Source organism: Populus trichocarpa, chromosome 6 (genome assembly GCF_000002775.5).
Source record: "Populus trichocarpa isolate Nisqually-1 chromosome 6, P.trichocarpa_v4.1, whole genome shotgun sequence".
In the NCBI taxonomy this organism is placed as follows: Eukaryota; Viridiplantae; Streptophyta; class Magnoliopsida; order Malpighiales; family Salicaceae; genus Populus; species Populus trichocarpa.
In genome coordinates this window covers 912,562-940,436 of record NC_037290.2, presented here as the reverse complement: position 1 = coordinate 940,436, position 27,875 = coordinate 912,562, and the positions used below count along the sequence as shown (strand labels likewise).

The 27,875-nt window shown below is 31.0% G+C and overlaps 5 protein-coding genes across 5 annotated transcripts; 1 reads left to right on the top strand and 4 right to left on the bottom strand.

The window, feature by feature from the left end:
- Positions 1-64: 64 nt before the first annotated feature.
- LOC7458515 (inositol monophosphatase 3) lies at positions 65-4,079 on the bottom strand. The gene is made up of 12 exons (XM_002307859.4): positions 3,897-4,079; positions 3,725-3,780; positions 3,600-3,650; positions 2,874-2,954; positions 2,636-2,739; positions 2,457-2,541; positions 1,943-1,997; positions 1,793-1,836; positions 1,050-1,118; positions 863-963; positions 734-790; positions 65-464 (listed from the first exon to the last, which is right to left on the bottom strand). Exons 1-12 carry the CDS (start codon positions 3,907-3,909, stop codon positions 368-370), a joined length of 813 nt encoding a protein of 270 aa, XP_002307895.3. The 5' UTR covers positions 3,910-4,079; the 3' UTR covers positions 65-367.
- A 2,345-nt stretch (positions 4,080-6,424) lies between these two features.
- Positions 6,425-11,447, bottom strand: LOC7463686 (putative MO25-like protein At5g47540). Its single transcript, XM_052454149.1, has 11 exons — positions 10,920-11,447; positions 10,050-10,211; positions 9,687-9,805; positions 9,186-9,260; positions 8,775-8,868; positions 8,206-8,265; positions 7,396-7,464; positions 7,147-7,245; positions 6,937-6,981; positions 6,731-6,833; positions 6,425-6,651 (listed from the first exon to the last, which is right to left on the bottom strand). The coding sequence occupies exons 1-11, from the start codon at positions 11,040-11,042 to the stop codon at positions 6,581-6,583; spliced, it is 1,020 nt and encodes a 339-aa protein (XP_052310109.1). The 5' UTR covers positions 11,043-11,447; the 3' UTR covers positions 6,425-6,580.
- A 3,249-nt stretch (positions 11,448-14,696) lies between these two features.
- LOC7458514 (cysteine proteinase inhibitor 1) lies at positions 14,697-15,032 on the top strand. Its single transcript, XM_002308759.2, has one exon. The coding sequence runs from the start codon at positions 14,697-14,699 to the stop codon at positions 15,030-15,032; it is 336 nt and encodes a 111-aa protein (XP_002308795.2).
- Positions 15,033-17,790: 2,758 nt separating this feature from the next.
- LOC18099757 (cysteine proteinase inhibitor 1) lies at positions 17,791-18,138 on the bottom strand. Its single transcript, XM_024602782.1, has one exon. The coding sequence runs from the start codon at positions 18,136-18,138 to the stop codon at positions 17,791-17,793; it is 348 nt and encodes a 115-aa protein (XP_024458550.1).
- A 2,814-nt stretch (positions 18,139-20,952) lies between these two features.
- On the bottom strand, positions 20,953-21,747 carry LOC7458513 (cysteine proteinase inhibitor 5). Its single transcript, XM_002307857.4, has one exon. It carries the CDS (start codon positions 21,386-21,388, stop codon positions 21,047-21,049), a length of 342 nt encoding a protein of 113 aa, XP_002307893.1. The 5' UTR covers positions 21,389-21,747; the 3' UTR covers positions 20,953-21,046.
- Positions 21,748-27,875: the final 6,128 nt, after the last annotated feature.

Sequence of the window (27,875 nt, the reverse complement as noted above, 5' to 3'; positions counted from 1 at the left end):
TATCCTGTTCTGTTTGTTAGAGAATCAAGCTAAGAGGTTCAGGTAATACTGGGAGAGACAAAAATAAGACAGCCCATGGATCAACCAGGCATGCTTTCTGCGCAATGAAAAGTGAAGAATAACATTGTCTAACATGGTAGTTTTGAATGACCAACAATGGTACTTGTCATTTCAATTGGAGTCTACATATAAGTTGGCACTGTTTAAAAACCACAAAGCAATTGGAAGACTCTCAGCTGGCATTGATTGAACTTTAATGGTGAATGATATCGACGACCGCTCATCGTTAGATGCTGACAATAAGAAGGGAAACTAGATTGTCTTGAACAACTAATATGTGATTTCCTTGATTATAATAGTTGCTTTCTCATTCCGACTGCTGCAAAACCTCAACAAATGCATCCTTCAGGAGAGGGTTTGAAGCTGCAACTCTCTGAGAAGTGATGTCAAAATCTTTACCAGATCTGATGCAAAACAACAAACATGAAAATTTTAATAAAGACATTATATTCTCAAAAAAATCTGAGCATATTTTTATTTTTAAAATCATGGACTTGATGCATGCACAAATGACAGATTTGTGGGTGTCACTAGACAATGACCGAGGCAATTTGACCTTTGATAAACACTGTTCTTGCATTTTAAAGAATAGTGTCACGGGGCTATTCCCTACTCATCTTATATCCCCCCAGTCAAGTTGAGGAAGAAAAGATAAATAATGTGCATCACTCACGGATCATAAACAAGTCCTCCAGCTTCTTTGACAATCACAGCACCACCTGCTACATCCCTGAGTTCAAGAGTAAATTATATCATTTATGCATCCTGCCAAAACTTGCTGAAATCAATCACAAATGCGTACCATGGGCCTCCATATCCAGTTTCATAAAACAAATCAATCCTTCCACAGGCAATTCCGCATAGATTCAAAGCACAGGAGCCACTCATTCTAAGGGATCTCACCTGATAACAAGAGAATCAGATATGTTTTATGTACACCAACACATTTCACCAAAGCACATGGTTTCCATGACAGATTCTGGTCATACCTTGAAAAGTAAGCTGTTAATTTTTCCAGTAGTGGCATCTACAGTGGACTTGTCACGTTTTGTTCCAGCCTGATGTCACCAGAATTTAATTTGATCAGTTTTCAACATGATTTGAAATGAAACATAAAGAAGTAGAATTGAAGCAGAACAGAGCTTTAACAAGATTCCATATGAAGCACACCAGGAATGAACTTGAAGCACTCCTTTATAATGTATTTTTTAGAAAGTGCAACATGGTAAAATCTAATTACTTTCAGAAACCATTGATCTGCATTTCTCAGATACAGGGAGCCAGATTCCTAGTGACTAAGATCAATATTACAACATAATAGGAAGGGATTAAGTAGCATGCCGGCAAAATCGATTTATGGGTAAAAGAAGACTAGCCTAAGTTTTGGACATAGAAGATGTCCAACACCATCTGGGGTCAAAGCTGAAATCCATTGCGTTGCAAGGCACTACCAGAAGCCTTAAGAAACAAATCCAACAAGAAACCAATTTGTAATGTATACTTTGTAAGATCAAATCATTACAAAGAATATAAGATCAGGAGGTATGATTTGATCCCTGGTTTAAAATACAATTCCAACTTCTCATTTTGGTTTATGCTACCTGAATCCTTTCAGCTAGTCATTGTCATCAATTTATTAAATTTGACTTCAAGTTCCCTTGTGTTTTTTAAGGAACTCTCAGTGACTCTAATTACAACTTTGGGCTGATAAAGACAGTACTGAAAAGCATACCTCTGTTGCAAGAAGAGATTTCACAAGCTCACTTTGAGATGATACTGCCATTGAAACATGAGTATGCAGTTGCTTGAGTATCATGGAAAGATTAGCAAAAAACAAAGTATCAGAATCTGAAGATTGATAATAGTCAACCCAGAGACACACCTTTTATGGGTTTTCCATTCAGAAAAGCACCTTTTCCATGGATGCCTGTGAAAAGCTGCATTTATAAATCAGAAATTTTTAGCAATTATTGGGACACATTTCAAGTTCTAAAACATTTTGACATATCAATCTTATAGTAACTTTGATGTTAAGTAGGCCAATATATGACTGCATATCTGAAATGAAAGCAAAACGTCTAAATGAAGGCAGATACAAATTTGATAGGCAAACTGCTTAAGATATCCAGATACATTTTTCCCCAATATTAGAATATTGACAGGCTCAACATCACAAAGCAGACATTTATCCAAGTAAAAGACCATAAAGCTGAAAACTAGAGGTTGGTGTTCGTTTCATGCAGAAAGGTGCACTCACATAAGGCTTTACATGTAGGAGATCACCAAGCTATATCAAAGTAGGTCAACTCTGCATGTTCTACATAAAATTTCTAATCATTCAAAGTTCTAAATGGTATCTGGCCACCTGAGCTAACATGTGAACCACGAAATCTCACCTCATCCATTATTGGGTTGTAAACAACACCTACTGTGGGAACTTTTCCAATCGTGAGACCAATAGAGATACACACAAAGGGGAACCTACATCCAAACATGTTGCAATATGAAGTGATGTACATGTATAAAAACAAGAAGAAATTGCCTTCACCAAACAACATTAGAAAACAAGATTTACCCATGGACAAAGTTGGTTGTTCCATCAAGAGGATCAACAATCCAAGTTGGTTCATCAGTCAGTTCTGTAGCACCATAGGCAGCAGTAGTTTCTTCCCCAATGAGCTAAGAAACAAAAGTAAAAGAAAATTTTTACGAGAGTAACACAGCCATTTGTGAGGAGACAATATACCCACAGAGAACTATATTCCATGAATTCATTAGCTACAGGGAGCGGTAAGTAGAAAAAATGAGTTAACCTTATGTGAGGGATACTGTTGCTTGAGATGATTAAAAATGAGAGCTTCACAAGCCTTGTCAGTCTCTGTAACTAAATCCACCTGCAATTTAGAAATAAAACAAGCAATTGTCAGTAATTACATGATATAGTCAAGTTTGTTTCATCACAAAATTTTTATCCTGGCTAAATTAACACAAATGAGTAGGAAACTTTCAAGTGCTAAATTTCTCCTCTATTTCCATAGTACTGTTGCTACATGTTCAAGAAAATATGCTAGCTATAGAAAATCGAAGGAGCAGCATCAACAATGGCTGATTTCCTTACCAACTCGATGACCTCAACGCAAAGATCAAAACTTTGTTGCCATAAGTTTTATAAACCGGCATGCCGAATTCAACTGCATGCTTTACAAACCTGGACACTAAATTTAATTGCCATTTTAAAGCTCCCCTGGCATGTTAGAAATTGTTACAAAACTCGTTTACCCCAGTGCCAAGATTAAGACTTTATTTCCATTAGCTTTACAAGCTGGGATTTTAAAGCTCCCCTTTGCATGCTAGATTCAATTGCCAGTTAGATATAATCAATCACTGATATGAATTCAAGAATATTTAGCAGCATTTGATCAACACATTTCCTTTCTTTAGAAAAAAAGAATTGCTAAGCACAGTACTGCACAAACTCATTCTACATTCAAGATCAACAAGGAAAGAAAAAAAGAATCCAAAAAAAGCAAGATGGGTACCTGGCCTTTATGCTCCACATGCTTCGTCTGGTAAAATCCTTCACGGATAATCTACAAATCAGACGAGAAATGTAAATGAGACTAAATAGGAGGGACCAAAAAAAAATCTAAAATTTACAATTCACCTCTCCAGCTTTCTTTGCTGCCTCAACAGCAGTTTCCAAGAACTCTGAAACAGAATCTGAAACATCCAAATAGAAACAAATAAAAATCAACATGCAAGATCATCAAGATCCCATATTGAAAGCGAATCAAATACATGAGAAAGAAAGTGATAAAAGATTAATGGGGTCCTACCATTTTGTGCCATGTTTATAAATTTGTATGCACAAAGAAGAGAATGGCAGAGGGAGGTCAATTAGTGTGGTGATAATGATGAAAATGATGAAAGGCTATGTGTCTTTTTACGTACATAAGGAAGCAGCAGCCAGCCACAGAAAGGACCGTTTGGTTTCTGTTTTTTTTTTTTTCTCTTTTTATATAGCACGTTTTATGGTGAGGAATCTGCCTTTCTTTTTCTGCTTTGATTGGATTTCCAGTGTAGTAGCGTCCTTGTTGCCATAGTTTTAAAACCTGTTAATCGGGGGATAACACTTGGGTTATGAATTAAAAAAAAAAACCTGGTTTTTTTGAAAAAGAAAAGGTTAACGGGTTGATGATTGAGTTTTGAATTGGTTTGACTCGAGTTTATTGAATTACAAGGGTCAACAAAACTAGTTTTTATCTTTTTCTATTTTTTTTCAACTTGAACAGGTCTAGACTTGAGTTAGTAAGGTCTCGATCAACCTACTGATTTTTGAATGAGTCGGGCCTAGATTAACCGGGTTATTAGATTAATTGAGTTTTTAACTAGATCAAATAAGTTTTTTTTTCAACTTTAGCAGCTCTAAACCTGAGTCAGTACAGTCTTGAATCAACCCGGGCCAATCCCATTTTAAAACAATGCTTCTTGCAGCAAAGTCCAGGTGAAAAATAAACTAAGTCCTTCAATGATTTCTCTTGAGTCTTTTCAACCCTTTTATTTATGGGCAAACTATTAATATACTCTTCATTTCTTGGATAGGTATCGGTCTGGTTCTTCTTTTTGTGATTGTAGCGATGATACCCTAACTTATCCAAATTGTTTTTTTTTTTTTGTTAATTGGATGGTGATTTGTTTTGTTAAATTAGATGCTAATTTGTGTATTAATTTACTTCTAATTTAATCCATTTTAACCTTCTAATTATATTCACAAACATTTATTATTTAATTTCATTATTAAAAAAATAGTTGTATGTTAAATGATAGAAATTTTCGAAGTCACATAATAAACATGAATGATAGTTAATTTGGTGTCACTTGCTAAGCATAAATTAAGGCAATTAAATTGGAAGGTTAAGAATGAGGAATTTTGATATGAATTGGAAAACTTGATTTTTGCAGGCAATTTATGGGAAAATTAACATCCAATTAATGAGGAAGAGGGATTGCACAATTTCAATATTGATGAGATTAGAAGGAGAAGGACCAAATTGAAACCTACACAATAATTGGAGGGTGTAGTCGTAGATTTTCCAAAATGAAAACACCCCATTGTCTTGTACTCTTTTTTGCGTCTCCTTTTTATGACAACGAAGAGTGCTAGTAACAGACTAACAGTCAAAGCAGAGAACATTCTGCTTTTGAATGGAAGTAGATGCTTGGAATATGCTTGTGCTTGCAGTGTTTGGTGACGTTCACCGGTGACTCCGATGTCAATCATAATTATGAAAACCCATAATTGTGGAAGGTTCATGTACCTTGTACCATCTCCAGTCACCACCACTAGGGGGCTGCAAGGACAGAGGCCTTCGCAAGAAAATATTTTTTCCCTAGCCTCCCTTCTTCAATAAATTAGATTTTTAGTCTTAAAAATAAAAAAATTTAAATTTTGGTCCTCCTAAACTTTTCTCTAATTCCCCAAAATTTCTAGCTCTGTCCTTGACCACCACTGCCACCATGATAATCTTGAGGGTGGAAATAGCATAGCGATGTGCTTTTTTAGCATCCTTTAGCACATGAACATTTGCTAGCTGCTTACTCTCCTTCCATGAGATTAGGTTTGAGTCTGACCACAGACATCTATAGCTATTAACTCCCACAGTGAAAATACTTCTATCTCCATTAGCAAAGATACCCTAAGTTAAGTTTGGTTAATGGTTAGCATAGAAGTGGTGAGATCTTCTAAATGCATAAAAATACAGTAGGAACCAGAAGTTGTTACAAAGATGATGCAGTCCACCTAAAAATTAAAGGTTCTGAAATGAGAATCTAACACAACTAGATAGAAATCTGACTAAAATAAACTATATTAATAGTATAACAAATATTTTTATTGACCAATAAAATAAATCCAGGTACAAGAAAAGGTATAATCGTGCCAAACTAAATTAGCAGCTTAAAACAAAAAAAAATTCAAGTAATTCTACCAGTAATGTTCTAATAGAAAGCCACCATATTGCATGTTGAACCGTTGAATATCCCAAAATTAGAAATCAAGCCCAAATGTTACTATTTGTTTCAATTTCCTTTGTGCTTTCAAATTTCAAACTGTTGTTTTCTGGCATACATATAGGTGGTCTTGTAAACCTCAGACTTCATTAGTTCTATTTTGAAATAAATAAATTGCAAGTTTAAAGTTCATTTCCACAATTCTTTTTTGTGTTGTTGCTGTCCTTGTGACTTTTGTCTACAAGAGAAGGGGGAGGGATGAACAGATGGTGAAGCTAAGAGGTTGATAAAACATGAACTCCTTCTCTTACAGGGTTCTTTTGCCACCCATTAAAACAATCTTCAAAGCCAAGTATTGGATTGAACTCAATTCATGTCTTTTTATTTATCTCTTCCCTTCGCACAAGAATATACAGTTTTAACATATATTCGTTGGATACTGATATTGTCATCAGGGTATGAGAGCTGTAAATTATGTAAAATGATTACAAGAAACCAGGCACACTCATGGCTACTCTCTAGGTTCAAGGGCAGCTATTTCTTTCACAATTTGAGCTTTGTCTGCCTCAAATTGTTCATCCTCTGCAAAAAAAAAAAAAAAAATGTCAATACAGTGCTGAAGCCAGCATAATTTCACTAGACATGTATTACGTTTTTATACCTTTATCTATCTTGAAATCAGCTAACAAACGAAGAAGCTTGCTTCTATTTGCAACAAGTATACTAACTATGTCGGGAGGTTTATTTTGGTTTGCAACAAAAAGCTGCAGTACAGGGGGGGAAAATCAATAAGAGAGGAAATAAAAAAGCACATGAAGTTAAAGAATCAAAGAGGAAACATTCACAATTTCTTTCTTTAAATTGTACCTTGAAAACATGAAAGGCTTCTGTCTGGATGCTCTTACTTGATTCCTGCAAAGGAGGATTCATCACATATAAGTTGAGTCCAATCATGTATGAGATTGGTGTACTAGTAATCTATCCAGCAGACATCACAAATGCCAGAATGGTACATCAGTAATTTCCTAACAATCTGACAACATGGTATGATACCAAGCAATCTAAAAGGGATCATACCCTGAGAAGATTCATAAGAATCCTCAAGTTATCCCTCGAGCTCACGTATCTCGTCATCACGACTGCATTAGAGCGATCCAATAACATATCTCCCAACAGCTGTCACAATTAAAGAAGCCTTTTCAATAAACAGTACAATTATCAATAGTAACAATGAAGCAGAATATAATGAAGGCATTTCCCAAGGTTCAGATGCCTAGAGGATAGCTTCATTGACTGATCTAAGAATATATCAAATGTTTCCCCTACCTTGATAGATTGTCGTCTTGTAATGTAATTGGTGGACTCTAGCAGCTTCGAATTAAATTCGGCAAAGAACTGAAATCCAGAATAAGGTACACAGTTGTTAGGCTCTAACCAATAATTTCAAGGATGGCAACAACAGGAAATATAGACACACATATTTCAAATGTTACAATCCATGTGTTTGTCATAGATATGTAACTACAAACATGCAGTTTTAAAAAGGATACTACAAAAAAGGGAGATAAAGCCACTAAATTCATCAGAGAACAAAGTAATGGATTCTGCTTTACGTCTGCTTTAGGCAAATCATCCTTTTCTAATCTCACCAGCAGCAGGCTTTCCCGCAACACTTTTGTCTGCCTTCAAACTCTTTTAAGACTGGGAGGATTAGACATGCCCTATTATCCAGTGTCTGTGTGTGCATTACTGATGAAATATATAAGCACATATGTATATATTCGTATATAAGTTTTGAATTTGGGTTTTCGACAAAACCATTAGAAGTTAAAACCTTCACACAGTGATTTTATAGGGTTTGAATTGGGGTTTAGATTCTACTTTATGTCTCCATCATTGCACAGCCACAATATCTTGATATTAATGCATCACTAGATAAATAAATCAGCACATCATCTTTCTCAGCCACAAGTTTTCCAACTAGAATACTTGTCTCCCTCCAAATTCTTTAAAAGAGGATTGGACATGCCCTGTTATCCACATTGTGTGTGTGGACATAACTAAGGAAATGTATAACACAGACACGTATATATCTATACAAGTATCCATCTAAACAAAAGTGACAACAGAACTTACCCAGTCATAGTTTTTAGAAAGAAATTCAGCTACTGTAGATTTATGTCTTGTCAAGAGTTCCTGCAACAAAACAATACAAATGCCTCAGATTGACACTACCCCTAATAGCAAGTATAAGACTGAAACTTAATAACTTCATAAACATGCAATGAAGACATAAAATTTCCCAAATAACAATTTGCCAGAGCATTTAAATTGAAGTTTGGGGTTTTTTTAAGTGAAATAAAATTGCGGACCCTATCAAATACAAATGTAAGGCGTAAAAATCTGGGGCTGTCAGAAGTTGCAAAAGCTGAATACACTTCAATCATTTGAGAATAGTTGCATGCAATGATGCAGTACAATAATGAACATGTCCAACATTGTAGCATGGCAGTACAGAAGATACTCTCACAAATTCTCTAATGCAACAAGCAGAATTTTAAAGTCACTTAGTGTTAACCTTTGACAGTGGATGACAAAAAAAAAAGACTGCATTGTATGAAGAAAAAAAAATTCAAATAGAAAAGGAGGGAGGAAAGAGGGATCAAAAGAAGTTAATTATTATATCTGAGTCAATCATACTTAACCTTGAAAGTTGCAGCAGCATCTGCAGAAATGTCGAAATTTGGAAGTTGTATATAATCAAAGAATTTCTTCACGTGTGGTGATTCCAGGACATATCTTCCATCAAACCAGATAAATGAGTGCATAAAACATTGGCAAAGCACCATTGAAAAAATTAAAAAAGAAGAAGAAGATGGAAGCTGATAGTTGATAAAAGCAGTTCCAGATCAACAAATTAAAATGAGTGTTCTAGATGTTGACTTCACAATACACTTTGACATGTTTATGTAAAGATAAATGGATCATAATTTTTAGTATACAAAGTCTAAACAGACAAACAATTTTTTAGGACTTTCAGGAAAAGATTACTCTCTCAATTAGAGATGATATTGATAGTCGGATATAGATTAAACCACCCAGTTGATTCTGCTTACCTTGCAACACTCTGGTGACGGATGCACTCCTTCAACATTACACCATAGTGCAAAGCCATGTCTGTGTTTTCATAACTAAAGAAGCAAAACACAAGAGTTAGAAGATGCCAAGCAGTATAGTGTACAAGACAATCATTTAAAGATTCTGTAAACAGCAACATCCTCTTGCATTATAGATATTTCAAAAATAAAAATCAGAACAGCTAAATACAACTTCCAGACATACATCTAGAAGAAAGGCATTACTTGTCAAACAGATCACATCTAGAAGAAAGGCATCACTCGTCAAACAGATCATTAATGGAATCTTTATACAGATAATCGATGCTCAAACTAAATGGGATGTGATAATTAAGATACCAATAGCTATCCATAAGATTTCAGAAACTATGCAGCAAGTTAAAAATTTAACCCATGAACCATCTCAATAATATTTGATGAACTATTGAATGGAATCATTGTAATCGAAACCCCCAACACTCTCCAGGGTTAATGGCTTACCCTGCTATCAAAATATCTAAAAGATCTGTATTTTTCTCCAAGTAGTCTGATGCAATCAATCTTGAATTAACTTGTTGCCTTTGTAGATTTGCAACAACCTGAGTGGCATCTTTTCGGGTCTGCAAAAGGAAACATTTTCATGCTAAATGACAAAAAAGGGAGACACTGGCAGTTAAGGGTAAATTCCGTCCAGTTGGGAATTTAATCCAACAGGTTCACCCAGGCAAGCATAAAGCACAAGTGTCACTAAACCAAACCATTATGAAAGAACAAGGAAAAAGAACAGTATCACCTCATAAATCTGATAGCTAATTCAAGATAACAATCTACATAGCTCTCAACAATAATCCTGTGAGTGCTTACCTCTAAGTTCAATTTTGGAAGACAGATGATCAAAAGACGAAGTGTGTTCTCTCTGAAGAACTCCTGAGTCAATTGTGCACACGCTTCTGACACTGGTTCAGATTCACTATTTCCATAAAGAATTGACTTTAACTCCCTGGTATTTTTAGCTAATTCTGCCATCTGTGTTAGAATATATAACTGTAAATATCAGATTCCACAAATAAAATGCTTGACAGAAGCTCAAATGTCCCAGTAGCCCTACTAAAGATAATAACTTGCCAAAACAAGAAACACAAGCAAGAAATTATATGACGAACCTGATGCATGTTCATCACACTCTTATACCTACACTCACCAAAACTCAGTAGGGCTATTCTTCTACCGTGAACAAACAAGTTGAAACAAATCAATGACAAATATAGCACCATAGATCAGACCTCATTCTCAAACCTACAATCAAAGTTTCCACTTTGAATCCCTCGACAGATAAAGCCACTAACAAGTTAAAATCTTTAAACTCAACTCACTGCCATCAAATCAAAATCCTCTCATAACACACACACCCAGCCACACTGAAGTTAAACTTGATCAGCAAAAGAACCCCATCGCAATCAAATAAGCACTTATTTAGGTAAAGATCACAGCATATCAAAGCATATCATAACATACCCTAATCTAAAATCAAATCTTCCATCAAAAACCATCCCTTAAACACCCTCACTTTTTTCACAAAGTTTCAAACTTTCGCATCCAAAACAGAAAAATAAAAACAACCCTGATCCCAAAACAATCTCAGATCAATCAAAACCCACCCAATTCAGAGAAAAAACAAAAAAAACAAACACAAACACATAAAATTATACAGGAATGAATAAAGATAATGCCAACCTTCTCTTCTCGTTTTGAATCAGACAAAGAAGATGAACTCCGATCAACATAGATTAACAGATCGCGAGTCTGTCTAACAACATCGACAGGAGTTCTCGGCTTTGACTTGAAAAGTCCCTTCATCCTATTCGAATCACCCACTAAATGTCCCGATTTCGAACTCAACAGCCCTGAATGTCTCTTTGTTGCTGCTGCTGCTGCCGCTACCGGAGATTGTGGTGGTGGAGAGAATTTCTTCACCACTACCTCCTCCCGTGCTGCTGCAGCAGCGCGTTTTGACACGCAGACTCCTATTTTTCCTCCCTTTATAAACCCCACAAAACACAAGAAAGTGATTGCTTTCTATCTACTAAAAGGGTTCACGTTTTACTTGTTTTTAGCCACCAATTTTGCTTTTGGATTATTGATTTTTTATGGGATTTGATTTACGAGAGAGGAAAATGTGTGCTTGATTTTGTTTGTGTGAAATCCGACGGTTCTGTTTCTTTTTTTGGGGCCTTACATAGACAGACTATTAGTCGACACAAACGGTTACAGTACAGTAACTGAGGTCGAAGTGGAAAACATTGTCCTAAAGGGTTAGATTATGTTACAAGGATAAGATTCATTTATTCTTGTGTTTTTGGATTAAGAAACATATTTTTTAAATCTAATTTGAAAATATATGGAGGCAAGTTTTAATTATGGATTAAATGGATTGGTTTGGATTAATTTAAATTAACTTAAAATTTTTTATTTTATAAAAAATAAAAATAATAAAATTTTTGATGTCTCATCAAATTAGTTATTTTTTTTTTTTTTTTATTAAAATTCAACTTGATATAGATTCTAAATTATTTAGGTCATAGATTAACCTTGTCGAGTCTGAAGGCACTGCCTAGAACTAGCTAGTTTGATTAAATTTATTTACTAAGGTTTTTGAATTTTGATACTGACACATATACAATGATAATATTATTAGATATATATAGGTGTAAAATGCGTAATATTTTCTTTTAGAAATACGATCATTCTAAGTATTTTAAATTTTAATTTAATTTCAATATAAATAGTTGAATTTAAAATAATTAAATTAAAAAATCTTTGCACAGCGATATATAGAGTTTCATTTCTCAACAATCAGTAGTATCTCTAAAGTATATTTCTTCCCCATACTGCGAGTGAAAGGGGAAATATACAGACTACTATCAAAGCAGCCAAAAGTGAGATTTACTATATCCATGTAAATTATATCTCCCATCTCTACGAATACGAAGGAACTTTGCTAATTCTATCTACACAATCGCTTTTTAAGAAAAAAGATATTGTATTTTTCAGGTGTATATATATTTTGACTAGAGTATCAGAGAGAATTATATAAATTACCTCCTTCATCTAATTATTTAAATTTTTTAAGTTTTTAAATTAAGATAGTTCTTTGTTATAATATCAAAATCTAGGAGTGATCATTTTCGGTTCGGTTCGGTTTTTATCAAAAAAAATAATCAAATCAGTTTTTTTATTTAAAAAAACCAAGACCGGTTCAAACCGACCGATTTAGGTTCGGTTATTCTAGAACAAAAACCAGCTTTTTTAGTTTGACTCGGTTTTTCAGTTTGGCTCGGTTTTTTTCCGGTTTGGCTCGGTTTTTTCAGTTCGGTTTGGTTTTTTCGATTTTAGACTTATAAAATCAACCCGGTCGGTTTTTTAAAAATTCTAATCAGTTTAATCGGTTTTTCTCACGGTTTGGTTTTTTCGATTATTTTTTTTTCCGGTTTTTTCGGTTTAATCGGTTTTTTAGTTTTTTTTCTCATATATATCAGAGCCTTTTTGATCAAACGGTTATAAGTTCATATATCACCATTCTCTTTCTATTTGATAAAAATTATGTATAAGATAGTACGCGTTTGTGTAAGTTTCAAGTTCAAATAATTTTCATGTGATAAGATATGTTAAAGATAATTATATAAATCATATTTTAGGATCTCATCTAATAGTTTAATCTTCAAAGTTGAAATGATTATTTTGGTAAGAAGGAGTGAAAAATAGATTAGTAATGCTTAGTTAGAGAGGTATGAAATTATTAGGAATGTTGGGATATCAATCACATATGCTTTAAAGTTTCAATTTATGTGTGTTTTTTTTTATACAAATGTGATATGATTTTTACAAAGATAGGTAATCTTATTGTGTGTGTGTGTGATTATATAAAAAAATAATTATTGATTTGAATCCAATGGTTTGGATTTATTATATATTTATTATGTTCTTAAGAATATACGAGAATCTGATCTATTCATAGAAAATGTTTGGTGTGATTTGTTTTTTGGAAATTCATTAAGTTGTTTTTCAATTTTTGACTAAAAATAATTATAAATATGTTTGGATAAAATTGATTCCAAAATTAATTAATCATTTTCTTTTTTTATGGATTGGAAAATTGATTCCAAAATACCATGTAGTGATTGTCAAATTAATTATTTTTAAAAAAGCACCGCTTACTCTTATAGTCAATGCTTTCCAAAGAAGCTGTGTGCAGGCCATCTCAATATGGAAATCCAGCCAAAGACTAATGAACTCCTTCCCAACTTGTGATTTCACTGTAGTTACAAATCTTGAATTATTCTGGCAAGTCGATTTAAAATCCGGTTAACATAGAGTTATTGATTAGGGTTAAAGAAAAAAAAGTTTCAATTAACTCAATTAAAATTTTGGGTTAATCTCCTGACTATGTTAATGTGTGTTTAATTCGATCAAAATTCAATTTTTAATTTATAAATTTTTTTAAAATTGTTTTTGATGAAAATTAAATTACTTTATATTTTTTTAAAACTATTTTTAGAGTTAATCTAAACTATAACTTGAATCTTATCTTGAATAGATATTTAGTTTAGTTTTTTTTTTTTTTTTGAATCTTATCTTATCTTGAATGGATAACCAATAATCTTATCCTCTCTCTTTTGTTTTTTGTTTTTTTTTTTTTTTTTGAGTCGTTTAAGACTAAATATTGGTGTGTACTTTCATTCACCAAGGCCATGAAATTAGATCCTGACAGTGAAATAGCTAGCTCCGACGAAGAGTAGCTTCCCAAAACTACAATAAATCACATGAATTATTCTATAAATATCCCTCCAATTCCCTCTATTATTAGTTTTCAAAATTAAACCTGATGAACACCTTTTACTTTAAATAAAATGCTTTTGTGCTGAAAACAACTGTTTAAGTTTTGAAAAAATTATTCTGAAAAAAATTGATTAAATTCTTACATTCATCGGTTGAACAAACCAATAAGTTAGAAAAAATAATTTTTCATGGATGAAATTCAAACCCATATTTAAGTCGGTAAAAAATAATGTATTGTAGCTCAAAAAATTATATTATAATAAATTCACACTTAGGCTCAGCCCTGAGTAGATTCACACGCTTATTGGTTAAAGTCCAAAACCTACTTTTCTGTAAAATGGGTGCTAGATATATTCTGCAACTCATTAAAAAGAGAGATATAATAGAACCAATAAAGAAAAGAATTTTAAAATAAATTGGGAATTTTGTTATGGACAATTAATATATATACATGAAAGTGCTATTTTTAAAAAAACTCCCAAGTTTATAAAATCAAGGAGCATTGATTTATTTCTATTTTCTAAGATTTCTTACGATTTTCTTTCCAAAATCTTGTCCTTCCTCCATGTTCACCAAAAGCAAACACACCCTCTTAATACCACACCACAGCCATTAATTCCCTCTCATTCATTCTTCGCAATTCCTTCAGATTCTTGAAGCGACAAAAACGTTACTATGAAACGACAAACACTAGCCCTCTCCCTCCTCTTCATCGCCATAACTATGGTGGTGGTTGATGTAACGCTGGCTGACGGATGGATTCCAATAAAGAACTTGGAAAACAAGCACGTGGTAAAGATTGCAGAGTTCGCTGTAAAAGAGCATAACAGGCAAGCTGGATCCGAGTTGAGGCTATATAGTATCCATAAAGGGGAATTGCAGGTCAAAGAAGGCACGGATTATCGGCTTCTTTTGGCAGTGATAGGGGCTGGTGGACTGTATGAGGCTGTTGTGCATGAGAGTTATGATTATTCGACGGTTCTAGTATCTTTTGTGCCTTTAAATGGTTAAGGAAAAAAGAACTAATAAATGTGATGAATTAAATATAATAAAAGCTAGTTTGGTGTGTTTTTGAATATGAAATGTGTTATTTTCGTTATACGTGTTGTCATTTTAGATTTTTTTTATTATTTATCTTATATATATATCCACGTTAAGGAGGTTAGTATATGTATTTTTCTTTTTTTTTCTTTTGCAGTTCAACCTGTTTTTAAAGTATTTTTTAATTTTTTTTGAAAAGATATTAAATTGTTTTAAATTTTTTTTAATAATTTTAATGTATTAGTATTAAAAATTAAAAAATATTATTTTAATATATTTATAATTAAAAAAATATTTTCTCAAAAATATTATGCACCGTGTCATCATATACACTAAATACACAGAGATTTAGAATAATATGAAACAACTAAAAAAGTATTCCCAAAACTTGACATCCTTTTCTTCTTCATGTGCTAGGCTCCAGTAAAACCACAGAAATCATGGCCTCTTTATTTTGAGCTGAGCTTTTTATATGTTTTAACAAAGTGTTGGGTGAGGCCAATATTACCACTCTTTCCATGAGCTGTTGGCAACCTTTGTGCAAGAGAAACAAAACTCTCTCATTCTCTTCGTGGCAGCCATTTCCATCACGATGTTGGTCCAAATTGAACTATATATATATATATATATATAATACCAAAAACTCGTATAGTTGAAAGAGTTCAAAGCCCACTTCTATCATTCACGTGACAATGAGTATTTAAAAAACTCAACTTAAAAGTGTTCGACATAAGTAGATTTATAACAAGTATTAATTAATCTTGGTACTTATTTATATCAGAGTTAGAAATATTAAATCTAATATTTATTGACATCAGAATAAAAAATATCAACATCAATATTTACTGACGTCAGAGTCAAAAATATTATAGACAAATCATTAATAATATAGCACAACTCCCATAACAATTTAAAACAAAATTAGCAATGCAACTTGTCTAAAGTAGAACACTTTAGGGGTGATAATTTTTTTTCTCTAACGTAACCAATCCTTTCCGTCTGAAGATCAGTTAGGGTTTCTAGTGACCATAAAACTAGGTGGTAACTCTTTAAATAAGACATTTTCTTTCTAAGAATAAGATGTTAGCTATCTGTTTTTTTTTCCTAGTTTTTTATAGGTCACTGAGATGTTGGTTACGACATTCATTAAGGGTATTATGATCCTTTTAAGTTGAATATTATTATTTTTATTAAAAAAAGATGTCGGTGCATCCTCTTAACGCACCAGTGCATGGGAGGCGCCCGTGTCTTTTAGACGATGCATACGATGCCTTTTAGTGGCCAAACCTGACCTTTCGTTGTATAGCTTAAAGTGTCATTGCATCCTCTTTCTCCTGGTGCGATGTCTGACAATGATTGATGGACAGTTTATCACTGATGGTTATTTTTTTTCTTTTCTTTCTCCTAACATAAAAGTACATGTTGATCCTCTTTATTTTTGTAATCCTTATTATTTTGATTTTTTTTCTTGGCTCTTTTATAAAAGTTTTGTTTTTTTTCTCAACTTCATCCTTTAATTATAATTTGTCATATTTTTTTTTTAATTTGATTCTTATTCTTTTTATTTCTATTTTTTTCCTTGGCCCTTTTGTTAAAATTTTATTGGTTTTCAATTTCATCTGTCAATAAGAGTTTATGGAGTATTATTATTCCGAATTGACGGAGTATTATTTTTCTGATTTGACCAACATTCTTTTAATTTTCTTTCATTTTGTTAAATTTATTTGTTTTTTTCTGTATTTATTGGTTTTTTTTATTTCATCGTTCGACATTATTTTTTAGAGAAAAAAAGATTGGTATTGTGGTTATCTTCAATTTGTTTTTATCGAGTTATCCCGGTCTCATGATCTAGGCCAGTAGTTATGCAAACTTTTTTTAATAGAAGTTTTTTTTTAATTATTTTATGTTTATTTAATTTTTAAAGATATTATTCTAATTCTTCTATATATATTTTTTATTTTATACAGATGAACTTTATTTTTAAAAATAAAAAATATTTAATTTTAGATAATATTTTTAATATGTGAAGTCTTGCAAATAGTTTTTTTCTTTTTATTTTATTCAATCAGTTTCATATGTATTTATTTATATTATCGTTTGATTTAATAAAAAAATAAATTTTGATAAACAATTGATTAAATGTTCTATGTTGTAAGATCAAATATTTTGATCTATATATATTTCTCTAGTTTTTTAGTTTCGGTTAAAGTTAAAGATTTGTTTTTAGTTATTTACATATATAAGTATTGGTTTATTTAATTAGATACTTGTATAAGTTTTTCAACTTATATTTAGAATTTTTTATATAAAAAACACGTTAAAAAAGCATGTATATTAAATTTTTTTTTTTAAAAAAAATATCATCCGCGAGGAATCACATGTGAAATAGCTTGTATGTATATATTATTATCATGTCAAATTTCAAAAAAAAAAAAAACTGAAATTAATACATTAAACTTGAGGAGTACATTTTCTCAACCTTTTAATTAAAACTACGTCATGCCCTTCAAATCTTCCCCAGGTTTCTCATTAACAATTGCCTGATACTTGTTATCAACTCCCCTCTTTTTTAATCTAGATCATTGAATTTAAAATTATTATTAAATTTTGAACATGATATTCCATCAAAGGAATACAATATTATTAAACTTTTATTATAATTATCATTAATGTCTCCAATTTCTCAAAAACACATAATTGTTCACCACATTAGATTTCATTTTTTTTCCTAACCTTTTAAAGGCACAAACAAAATCAGAGCCTTCAAATTCCCCGAAACATTCACGTCAGCTTCATATTGTTCATCAGCTTTTCCTCCTTTCACTGTCAAAACAAGCTGATAATTCTTGTTATCACCTGCATCTCTTTCAAGTCCTTTAACGATACTATCAAGCTCCAAATTAGAGCTGGCTTGCTTGTTATTCTCTGTAATGGCGAACTCTGCAATCTCTATAGCCTGCGTGTCATTCATGTTCTTTATTGGAGTCCATCCACCAGCTGAAAATGCGTCAACCACCGCCAGAGTTATGGCGATGAAGAGGAGGGAGAAGGGGAGGGCTATTGTTTGTCGTTTCATTCTAGCGTTTTTGCTATTTCAACGATTTGAAAGAATTGCGTAGAATGATTGAGGGAATGGTTGTGACGTGGTATTTATTATGGGGGTGTTTGATTTTGGTGAACATGGAGGAAGGATAATAAGATTTTTGAAAGAAAAAAAAATGAATTAATTTTCCTTATAATATGGATTTTTTAAAGGAAAGGGATTAATGTTCCTTGATACACATGTTGATTACCTTATAATTTTCCACAATGATAAGATTTTTGGAAGAAAGTCCAAAGAAAATTTAGCAAAATGGAAATGAATTAATGTTCCTTGATACACATACTTTATGTATATTTAAATCTTTTATCCTCCCAATCATGTATTGAAATTGCAATTTCATCCAAACTCAATAAATACTCAATAGATGTTTGTCCAAGTCTATCATAATGAGTTTGGAAAAATATAAATATTACCTTGGATTTTTATTTTTATTTTTAAATATATATTTAATTTTTTTTTCTTCAAGCCATTAAAAATAATAAGAATATTTTCATCTAAAATTTCTTTTTCCTATTTATTTATTATAAAAGGTAACTACTAGCATGTCACTAGTTATTTTCTAAACACCATAAAATTTCTTCTTTCAAACATATATTAATGGATTAAATTACAAGAAGTAATTTCATAGATACTGAAACCAAATCAGTTTAGGTTTAGATATCCAAAATTCATACTTACTGGATAACGAGTCAAAGACATATAACAGTTTTGGATTCATGTGTGTGCGTGGATAATGCCAAAACATGATCCATGAATAACCCATTTTCATCTCTTATTTTATATTTTGAATTTTATATTCTAAAATAGCATACAATTATCATCCATTATATTTATAATTTATAAATGTTTATTTATTATGATAAATTATCATAATTAATAAAAATTCATAAATATATCTATTCTTATCATATCATAATTAAAATATTAGTTCATGTATTAAGATATTTTAGAAACTGATGAAATAAGAACTTAATAAAAGAAATATTTTTCATGAGTTTACAAGCTCATTGATTATTCCACAATGTTATTTTGGATTTGAAAATTTTGTTATTTAAATATTATTTGATAATAATTTTTTATTTTCCTTTAATTAATTTTTAAAATTATATTCATATTTCATGTTAAATATTCATATTAAATTACAAAACCCAACATGATTTATCTTTAAATGTAAATGGAGTTCATATTTAATTTAATATTAAAAAACCTAACGTATATTTTATAAAACCAATCCCAACAGCTAAGAAATGTCAAGGATTTAGATTCTTGAAATCCATGCCCAACTACAAATTCCCAATGTGCTAGGAGAAACGTCATCAATGCAACATGTAAACTCCTACTCAAGATAAATAGGCCGCAATATGGTCTTATTTGTCTAAGTTTAACCATGTTTTTGAATTTTTTTTGAATTTTTATATTTTTAAATTATTATTTTTAATATTTTTGAATCATTTGGATGTGTTGATGTCAAAAACAAATCTTAAAAAATAAAAACAAATATTATTTTGATGCATTTTCAAGTAAAAAACACTTTGAAAAAGAAATATCTATCACTCTCACAAATAAACACTTTCTGGTTTTGTTTTAATATAACTTAAATTCATAGTTTTTAAATTCTAGCTGAGTCAACTCGGAGCAAGATTTAAGTTAAAAAAAAATTTCAAAAAAATACCAAACTTAAATTGAGTTAGTCATCAAAACTGGTGGACCGGGTCATAATTGTAGAAGACAAATATGAAAAAACAACGAAACAAAATTCTCAATAAAAAAAATTAAATATAAAAACAATAAGAACTAAATCATGCACAAAACAATAATTAGAGATTAAGTTAAAAAAAAAATACATGAAGAAAAGGATAAAAAAAAATAAGGATCAAAATTGAAAACAAAAAAAAATTAAATTAAATTCTAAAGAATAAAATCAGATGCAAAGTATAAAAAAATAGCAATCAAAATAATAAAGGTCAAATTAGATAAAAAAAAATTATATGAAATAAAATAAAAATGGATGAAATTAAAAAAAAACTTTAAAATAAAAACAAATACATATAAAAAATATATATAACGATCAATTTTAAAAAAATGGACACATCTTAATTTTTAAATGTCCGTCGCAAACACCAATACATACAAGAGAAGAAAGAGAAGAGAAAAAACTTTTATTGTTACCGAACCGCCGGTAACGAGGCCGAACATGTCACACCAACAATTGCACCATGCCACCATCACATAACGTGTTCAATGACACAATGATAGATGGATACATCCCACGCAACACCCATTTTGGGGAATGAGGACGCACCATTTATTTATATTGATTTATTTATATTTTAATAATTAAAAAACCTTATTAAAAATAAAATGTTGCAAAGACGAAAACATCCTCCCAGATTCATCTGGGTTCACTTGTCGTTTTTTATTTCCCATTTCATTTAGAGTTTATTATAACATTAATCATTTAACATAAAATTAGGCACTTTGTAATAAGAAAGACAAAAGCAAAAAATGAAATCAAATTTAATAGCTTCACTTGATTTCTTTAGCATTTAGTAATATTTTTTAGCACTTAAATACTTTGGGAATTTATTAAATTAGAATGTTTTCACCCTTCATTGGTTTCATACGCTCATTTCCTTTGCCCTCTGTTTAAATTTTATTTTGTTTCTTCTAATTAAAAATTCAACACCCAAATTTTCTCAATCAATCCAACACTGGTCAATTCAGTCAATTTCTCTCTCAACAATCCAAATCAAACCAACTAAAAAGAACCCAAGAAAACAAAATATATAAAAGAACCCCCAAAGTCTCTATTATTATATTATCATCCCAAATTTCTAAAAGAAAGCTGAAATTAGAACATTACATCAGAGCATTACATTTCTCAACCTTTAAAAGGTTGAAACGACGTCAGACTCTTCAAATTCTCCCAAGGTTTCTCATACACAACAGCCTGGTACGTGGCATTAGCCCTTCCTTTCACTGCCAAAACGAGCCGATAATTCGTACCCGATACCACCTGCGATTCGCCTTTAACGATACTCTCAAGCATCAAATTTGATTTGGCTTCCTTGTTATGCTCTGCAACGGCGAACTCCGCGATCTCTACCACGTGCTTGTCTTTCAAGTCCTTTATCGGACTCCATCCGCCGAGGAGCGCCGCGTCAACCACCACGACGGTTACAGCGATGAAGAGGAGGGAGAGGGTTAGTATTTGTCGTTTCATTGTAAAGGTTTTGCCGTTTCACGGGTTTGAAGGATTTGTGCGGACTGAATGGATAGATTCGGGGGTGGTGGGCTTTTATAGGGAGATTTACTTTGGTGACGTGGCTGAAGGATAGGATTTACTGGGCTTGGGATTGGTGGAAATTACGGATGATGCCCATGGACGCGGTGAGAATTTAATGTCTGTGGGCACCGACACGAGGGGCAATTTGTTTGATTGGCAAATGGTTTTGTGTTTTAGGTTGACAACGATGGATGTTTTTCCTAAAATGCCAGACACTTGTAATGGAAGTTCGATTGGCTTTGGAAAGAAATTATTGTTGTTACCTACAATGCGGGATTTCCCCCCCTAAAATAATGCACTATTCATGTTTTTTCTACATTAATAGTTTTAATCTTATTTATTATTTGTTAAAAAAGTTTTTTTTCGTAACCAAATATCTTGTACATTTAAGTTTTTTGTGTTTTGTATTTATTTGATTACTAATCAGTGTTTGCAAATTGTTATAAGATAATCTATTAACATATAGTAAACAAGAAAAAAGAACTTTTAATTTTTAAATCTAATTCAGCTTAGAGACATCAACTCACTAATTTGAGATTTGGTTTAGGTCGAGTCAATAAAAAAACCTAGATTTTATTACTTAGAAAAACATCTTTTTGGGTTTTATTATTATCTTTTTTTAAAGAAAACTAGATTGAACTATGTTAACTATGTCAATCCATGACTCAAGTCTTGGATTGAATTAGGCAAAGCCAATGAAAAAATCATCGAGTCAATGAAAAAATCATCGAGTCAATGAAAAAATCTAGGTTTTGTAAAAAAACATCATTTTGGGTTTCATTATAATTTTTCTTCTAAAAAGTCTATGTTGAACTGGGTTTAATCAGTCTAATTCATTACTTGAGTTTGAACAGATTGATTCTAGATTTTAGTTTATTAACTATAATTTAGAGCATGTTTAATATTGTGGTAGTGATTGCTTTTTATAGTATTTTTGAATTAAAAATGTATTGAAATAATATTTTTTTTATCTTTTACAATTTATTTTTAACATCATCGTATTAAAATATATGAAAATACTAAAATAAAAATTAATTGAAAATAAAAAAAATAAAAAATATTTTTAAGACAAAAAATAAATTCTGTGTTAACTATCATTTAAAAATATTTATTGTTTTTTAAATAGACATTGTACTGTATTTTAGAAAACAGTGAAGCAAGTTGCCTTGGGTTTCGGGTGACGCGGTGTAAGGTGTAAGAGATAAGGTTGTTTTGACCGAGGGAAAACTACTGGTGTGCCGTCTAGACCTCGGCGAAAAACTTACTGCTTGGCCTGCTTGCACACTCCGTGTATGGTGCAGGGGCCCTTGTTTTTGGGTGGATTAGGTGACCATGGAAAAACAAAAGATAGTGCAGTCCCACTCTACAAGAACAAGTAGGTCATGTTTGGACAGCACACAGATGCATTACGCAAATCAAATCGTATAAGAAAATCCCATTTGAGAGTACCTCATGTTAGTATTCATGCGTTTTTCTCCAAACACATCCGAATCTTCATGGCTTGGAAAGTGAATTTAAGTATTTTCTAAAATATTTGGCATGCAATGTATTCTGTTTGACCAATTCTATCTAATTTCAAAGGGTTGATGTGATATGTCTCTAAAATAATCATTTCAACAAAATTCTTTTTAACTTATTTGGTGAAATTCAAAAATATAATTTCTATTAATTTTTAATATATCCTTTAAAACTTATACAAACTTCTATTATCTTATATTATTTATTAATTTTAATTTTAATTTTTTTTAAAAATATAAGATTTTAACTCGAGTTATAATATCATGTTAGAACACTAGTTAAATCTAAAACATTTAAATTTATAAGTAAGGTTTTAAAACATGATTTAGCTTATTCTTGACAATGATTTCTTCCCGAATTTTTTGTTTTATATATTAAATTCAGTATTTAAAAATAAATTTCTTTGTACAAATTATATTTCTACGAGGACTTGTCTTAAAATTATTTGAAAAAAAAAAGTTTTTATTGACATGTAAGCTATTGAATAATGCCTTTTAGTGTCTTTTAGTGTTGCATTAAAAATATAGCAGTCATGTCCAAGTTTGGTATAAGCATCAATTAATGTTCTTATTGCTGAGGAGAATTCCAATGATTTCTAATGTAGTTTCTATTTGTTTGTTGAAAAGTAATTTTTTTTTCAAAATGAATTTCGGAAAAGTGAATTCCAGAAAAGTGAATTATTTTCTGATATTTGGTAGTGTAATAGAAAATAAGTTGGAAAATACTTTCTAATGTTTGGTTATGTCATGGAAAATGAGCTGGAAAATAACTTATTAATGTTTTATTTTCTCAAGTTTATTAAAATAATGAAGATCAAATCTTACAAATTAAAAAGTTGAATAGGAATGAAATTGAAAAAAAAATATAATTTCATAAATTATCTCAAATAAAATAAATAATAATCAAAATAATAGAAATCAAATCTAAAAAATAAAATAAAAATGAAAGATGAAATTAAAATAATAATAATTAACATTTCATAAATTATTTCAAATAAAATAAGTAACAATCAAAAGAATGAGGACCAAATTTGATAGATAAAAAATTTCAATAAGAAAATGATAAGGGAAAAGCAAATAACAATTATAAAAATGAGGAACAAAGTTAATATAAAAATTAAATTTTAAGAGATGAAATTGAAAAATAAATATTCAAAACAAAATATATATAGCAATTAAAAGTTTGAGGACCAAATTTGATATAATCAGCAAATAATATGACATTTCAAATTTTTTCATAACTTCCGGAAAGTGTTTTCCGCCCAAATTTTTCAGGAAAACACTTTCCTGGAAACCAAGTCAAATTTTTCTTTGACTGGAAAGTGTTTTCCGTTGACCAACTTTCCTAATGACAAACAAGCATAGGAAAATTTAGAAAGTGGTTTCCTGGAAACCACTTTCCGGGAAACAAACATGGCCGTAGTCTGCCTCCTAGAAATTGAAGTTTTTAAACATTGAGTGAGAATATAACACTACGATAAAATGATTTAGATAGACTATAAGATTAGGCTTAAGAGAAGTTAGAACAGATTAACACTTTAAAACTGTGATGACAAGAGATTTGATTATTGAATTAGAGTTAAATATTGTCAGATAAATCTAGTAGCAATTTTCTCATAGGCAACAATGGCGTAACTGATTAGATCTTCCAGAATCAAATTTTAGGTCCGGATGTTAATGTTTGGGTTAATTTTGTTATTTTACGTATGGTTTTTTGGATTCTATGTTATTCCTTTTATGTTTTTAAATTTTTAGTTGTTTTCTAGTAGAGATATGATTTTCTGATTTATTTAAAAATTTTATAAACTTTTGAGGAGATTTTATTTTTTATTTTCAAAGAATAAAACTATGAATTTAGAGTTCACATCTTAATTCTAGCTTACTCTTGAATCAATTTCTAGCACCTACAATTGCAAGATTTTTTTATTTTATATTATGAATACATTATTGGATGCTATTCACGCGTGAACAACCACATTCCAGAACCAAATCATAGTGAAGAGCCCGTTAACTAGCAATTACACACTTGTATGTGGGTTGGGGGTGCACAATAATTCTTAGGAGATCATCCATTTTAATACTGCTCTAACCCAAGCACGTTTGACTTCGAGTTATTACAGGATAAGGTGTATTAGGCTAGATGGATAACTGCAAGTATACTACATGATTGATAACATGATCGATTTAATTGGCGAAGACTAACACTTTCTTGAATGAGACCTATTAAGAAAAAACTAAAACTGCTCAGTGTTTCACTGTGCAAGTCCATAGTGAAACGCTGAGCAATCCTTTCTTTTTTTTTGTTTTTTTTTTTTATTTTTTCCCATTTTTTTTCTGTTTTTATTTTTTTCCCATTTTTTTTTGTCTTCTTCTTTTTCTTTTTTTTTTTTTGTCTTTTTTGTTTTTATTTTTTTCCCATTTTTTTTGTTTTTATTTTTTATTTTTTATTTTTTTTGTTTTTATTTTTTTTTTGGTTTTCTATTGCCTTTATAGGTTTTTTTTTGCCTTTTTCTTTGTGTATTTTTCTTTTAATGAATTGTTTTTGTTTAATTTAGTTTGTTAATGTTAATTTTTTTATTTAGTTATCAAATTTTCATAACACGGATCCCGGGTTTGACGGGTTAACCTGATTTGACGAGTTAACCCGAATTTTTTTTTCTTTTCTTTTTAATTAATTGTAACATATACTAAAACGGATCAGTGTTTTACTGTGGACTGCACAGTGCAGTCCACAGTAAAACACTGATCCGTTTTTGGTTTTTTTTTTTTTTTAAGTTGTCTTATTGTTTTAGCTGTTTTTTATGCCTTTCGGGATTTTTTTTTGCTTCTTTCTTTATTTTTTTTCTTTTAACAAAAGTTTTTTGTTTAATTTGGTTTATTAATGTTAATTTTTTTTATTTAGTTATCAGACTTTCATGACACGTTTTCCGGATTTAACGGGTTAACCTGATTTGACAAGTTAACCTAGAAATATATATTTTTTGCTTTTTTTCTTTTTAATTAATTTTTTTCATTTAGTTTAATTTGTTAATGTTAAATTTCTTTCTATTTAGTTATCAGACTTTCATGACACATATCTCGAGTTTCACAGGTTAACCTGGTTTCACGGGTGAACCCAGTTAATTCTGGGTTGACCCGTCATTTTTTTTTTGTTTTTTATTTTCATAATTTTTTTTGATTAATTTTTTTCGTTTAGTTTAGTTTGTTAATGTTCACTTTTTTTATTTAGTTACCAGACATTCATGACACGGATCCCGGGTTTAACGGGTTAACCTGGTTTGACGAGTTAACCTGAAATTTTTTTTTTTGCTTTTTAATTATTTTTTTTCGTTTAGTTTAGTTTGTTAATGTTAAATTTCTTTCTATTTAGTTTTTTTTTTCTTCTTAGAGGTTTTTTTTTCTTTTATTTCTTCTTTTTAATTAATTTTATTTAATTAATTTAGTTTATTAATATTAAATTTTTTTCTAAGTAGTTCTCGGCTGATGCCTTTAGTTTTTCTTTTTGTTTTTTTGTTGTTTTTATGCATTTGACTGTGGACTGCACAGTGCAGTCCACAGTGAAAAGGCTCATCCTTTTGTTCCTTTTCTTTTTAATTAATTTTTTTTTGTTTAATTTAAATTGTTAATGTTAATTTTTTTTCTATTTAGTTATCAAACTTTCATGACACGGATTTCGGGTTTGACAGGTTAACCTGGTTTGACGAGTTAGCCCAGTTAATTCTGGGTTAACCCATTAGTTTGTTTTTTTTCCTTTTTAATTATCAAACTTTCACGATGCGAATTCAAGGTATGACGGGTTAACCTGGTTTGAAGGGTTAACCCAGTTAATTCATATTTTTTTCTTTTTCTTCATTAGTTTTTATTTTCCTGTTGGTTTTTTTTCTTTGTTTTTTTTCTTTTTAACTAATCTATTTAATTATCACACATTTATGACACGACCTTGCAGTTAGACCCACGTCTAATGCTATTGGGTCTGGTATTGCAGTCAAACCCACTTAAATTTAGGCCATGCAAGTTTAATGTTATTATTAATATTATAAATATTACTGTTGGATTAGGCGTTGCAACTAAACCTAAGACTCTTGGGTATAACTTTGCAAGAAAAAAACTAATACTTTTAGATCTTAGCTTTTTATAAAATGTAAAAAATAATTAACCCGCGGCATCGTGCGGGGCATGTAACTAGTATTAAGCTAATTTGGGTGCACATGACTAAAATAGAAACGTTTGGTGCAAATGAATTTCCATTAAACACGGTGGAAAATTATTATTATTATTTTTTTATATAAATTTATAAATTGAATCTCCCTTGAAACTGCACCATAACAATACGAAATTCGACAATTCTTTTATTCTTTTGATCAAATTCATAGAATTTCCTCCAAGTGAAATTTTATATTTCAAGGAAGCTAATTAAAATGTTTTCATGTTCTTCAACAGTAATTTTCCCTTCAGCGAACTTCATGGTACCATTCCAGAGTCCTTGGGGAACTTGACTCGGCTAAAGGATCCAGCATGGGTGAAATGCCAAATGCTAATACCCTACTTTAGAGGGTTTTTTTTTTCCTCTCTCTGTTTTGGTAGATGGAAATGTTTCTGCAGTCAATATTCATAAAAAATTACATGTAGCTCTCCAACGGGATCGCTTAATAATATCTTATAAATACATTATTTATAGTCTGTCTGCTTAGTTCTCCTGGGAAAGAGCAGATCATGATAATGCCAGCCCTTTACACTATTTTTGTCTCAAGTGTCATCCATGCCAACACTTGATAAATGGTACTATTCATTCATGAGAGGCACTCGAACACACAATTCAATGTCCGAGTCCAAATCGGTCCTCTATCCTTTTATATTTGGTATATGCTAGATAGGTGGTTAGTGCTATACCCTGGGACGAGTTGAAT

Excerpts from the sequence above, each read along its gene's own strand:
- LOC7463686 (XM_052454149.1), bottom strand. The coding sequence starts at position 11,042 with ATGAAGGGACTTTTCAAGTCAAAGCCGAGAACTCCTGTCGATGTTGTT. Across the intron at positions 8,869-9,185 it reads CGTCACCAGAGTGTTGCAAG|ATATGTCCTGGAATCACCAC; the intron begins GTAAGCAGAATC and ends GTTTGATGGAAG. Across the intron at positions 7,465-8,205 it reads TTTCTAAAAACTATGACTGG|TTCTTTGCCGAATTTAATTC; the intron begins GTAAGTTCTGTT and ends TCTGGATTTCAG.
- LOC7458515 (XM_002307859.4), bottom strand. Across the intron at positions 2,542-2,635 it reads ACAACCAACTTTGTCCATGG|GTTCCCCTTTGTGTGTATCT; the intron begins GTAAATCTTGTT and ends GTTTGGATGTAG. Across the intron at positions 465-733 it reads GGAGGACTTGTTTATGATCC|ATCTGGTAAAGATTTTGACA; the intron begins GTGAGTGATGCA and ends GTTTTGCATCAG.
- LOC7458514 (XM_002308759.2), top strand. The coding sequence starts at position 14,697 with ATGAAACGACAAACACTAGCCCTCTCCCTCCTCTTCATCGCCATAACT.
- LOC18099757 (XM_024602782.1), bottom strand. The coding sequence starts at position 18,138 with ATGAAACGACAAACAATAGCCCTCCCCTTCTCCCTCCTCTTCATCGCC.
- LOC7458513 (XM_002307857.4), bottom strand. The coding sequence starts at position 21,388 with ATGAAACGACAAATACTAACCCTCTCCCTCCTCTTCATCGCTGTAACC.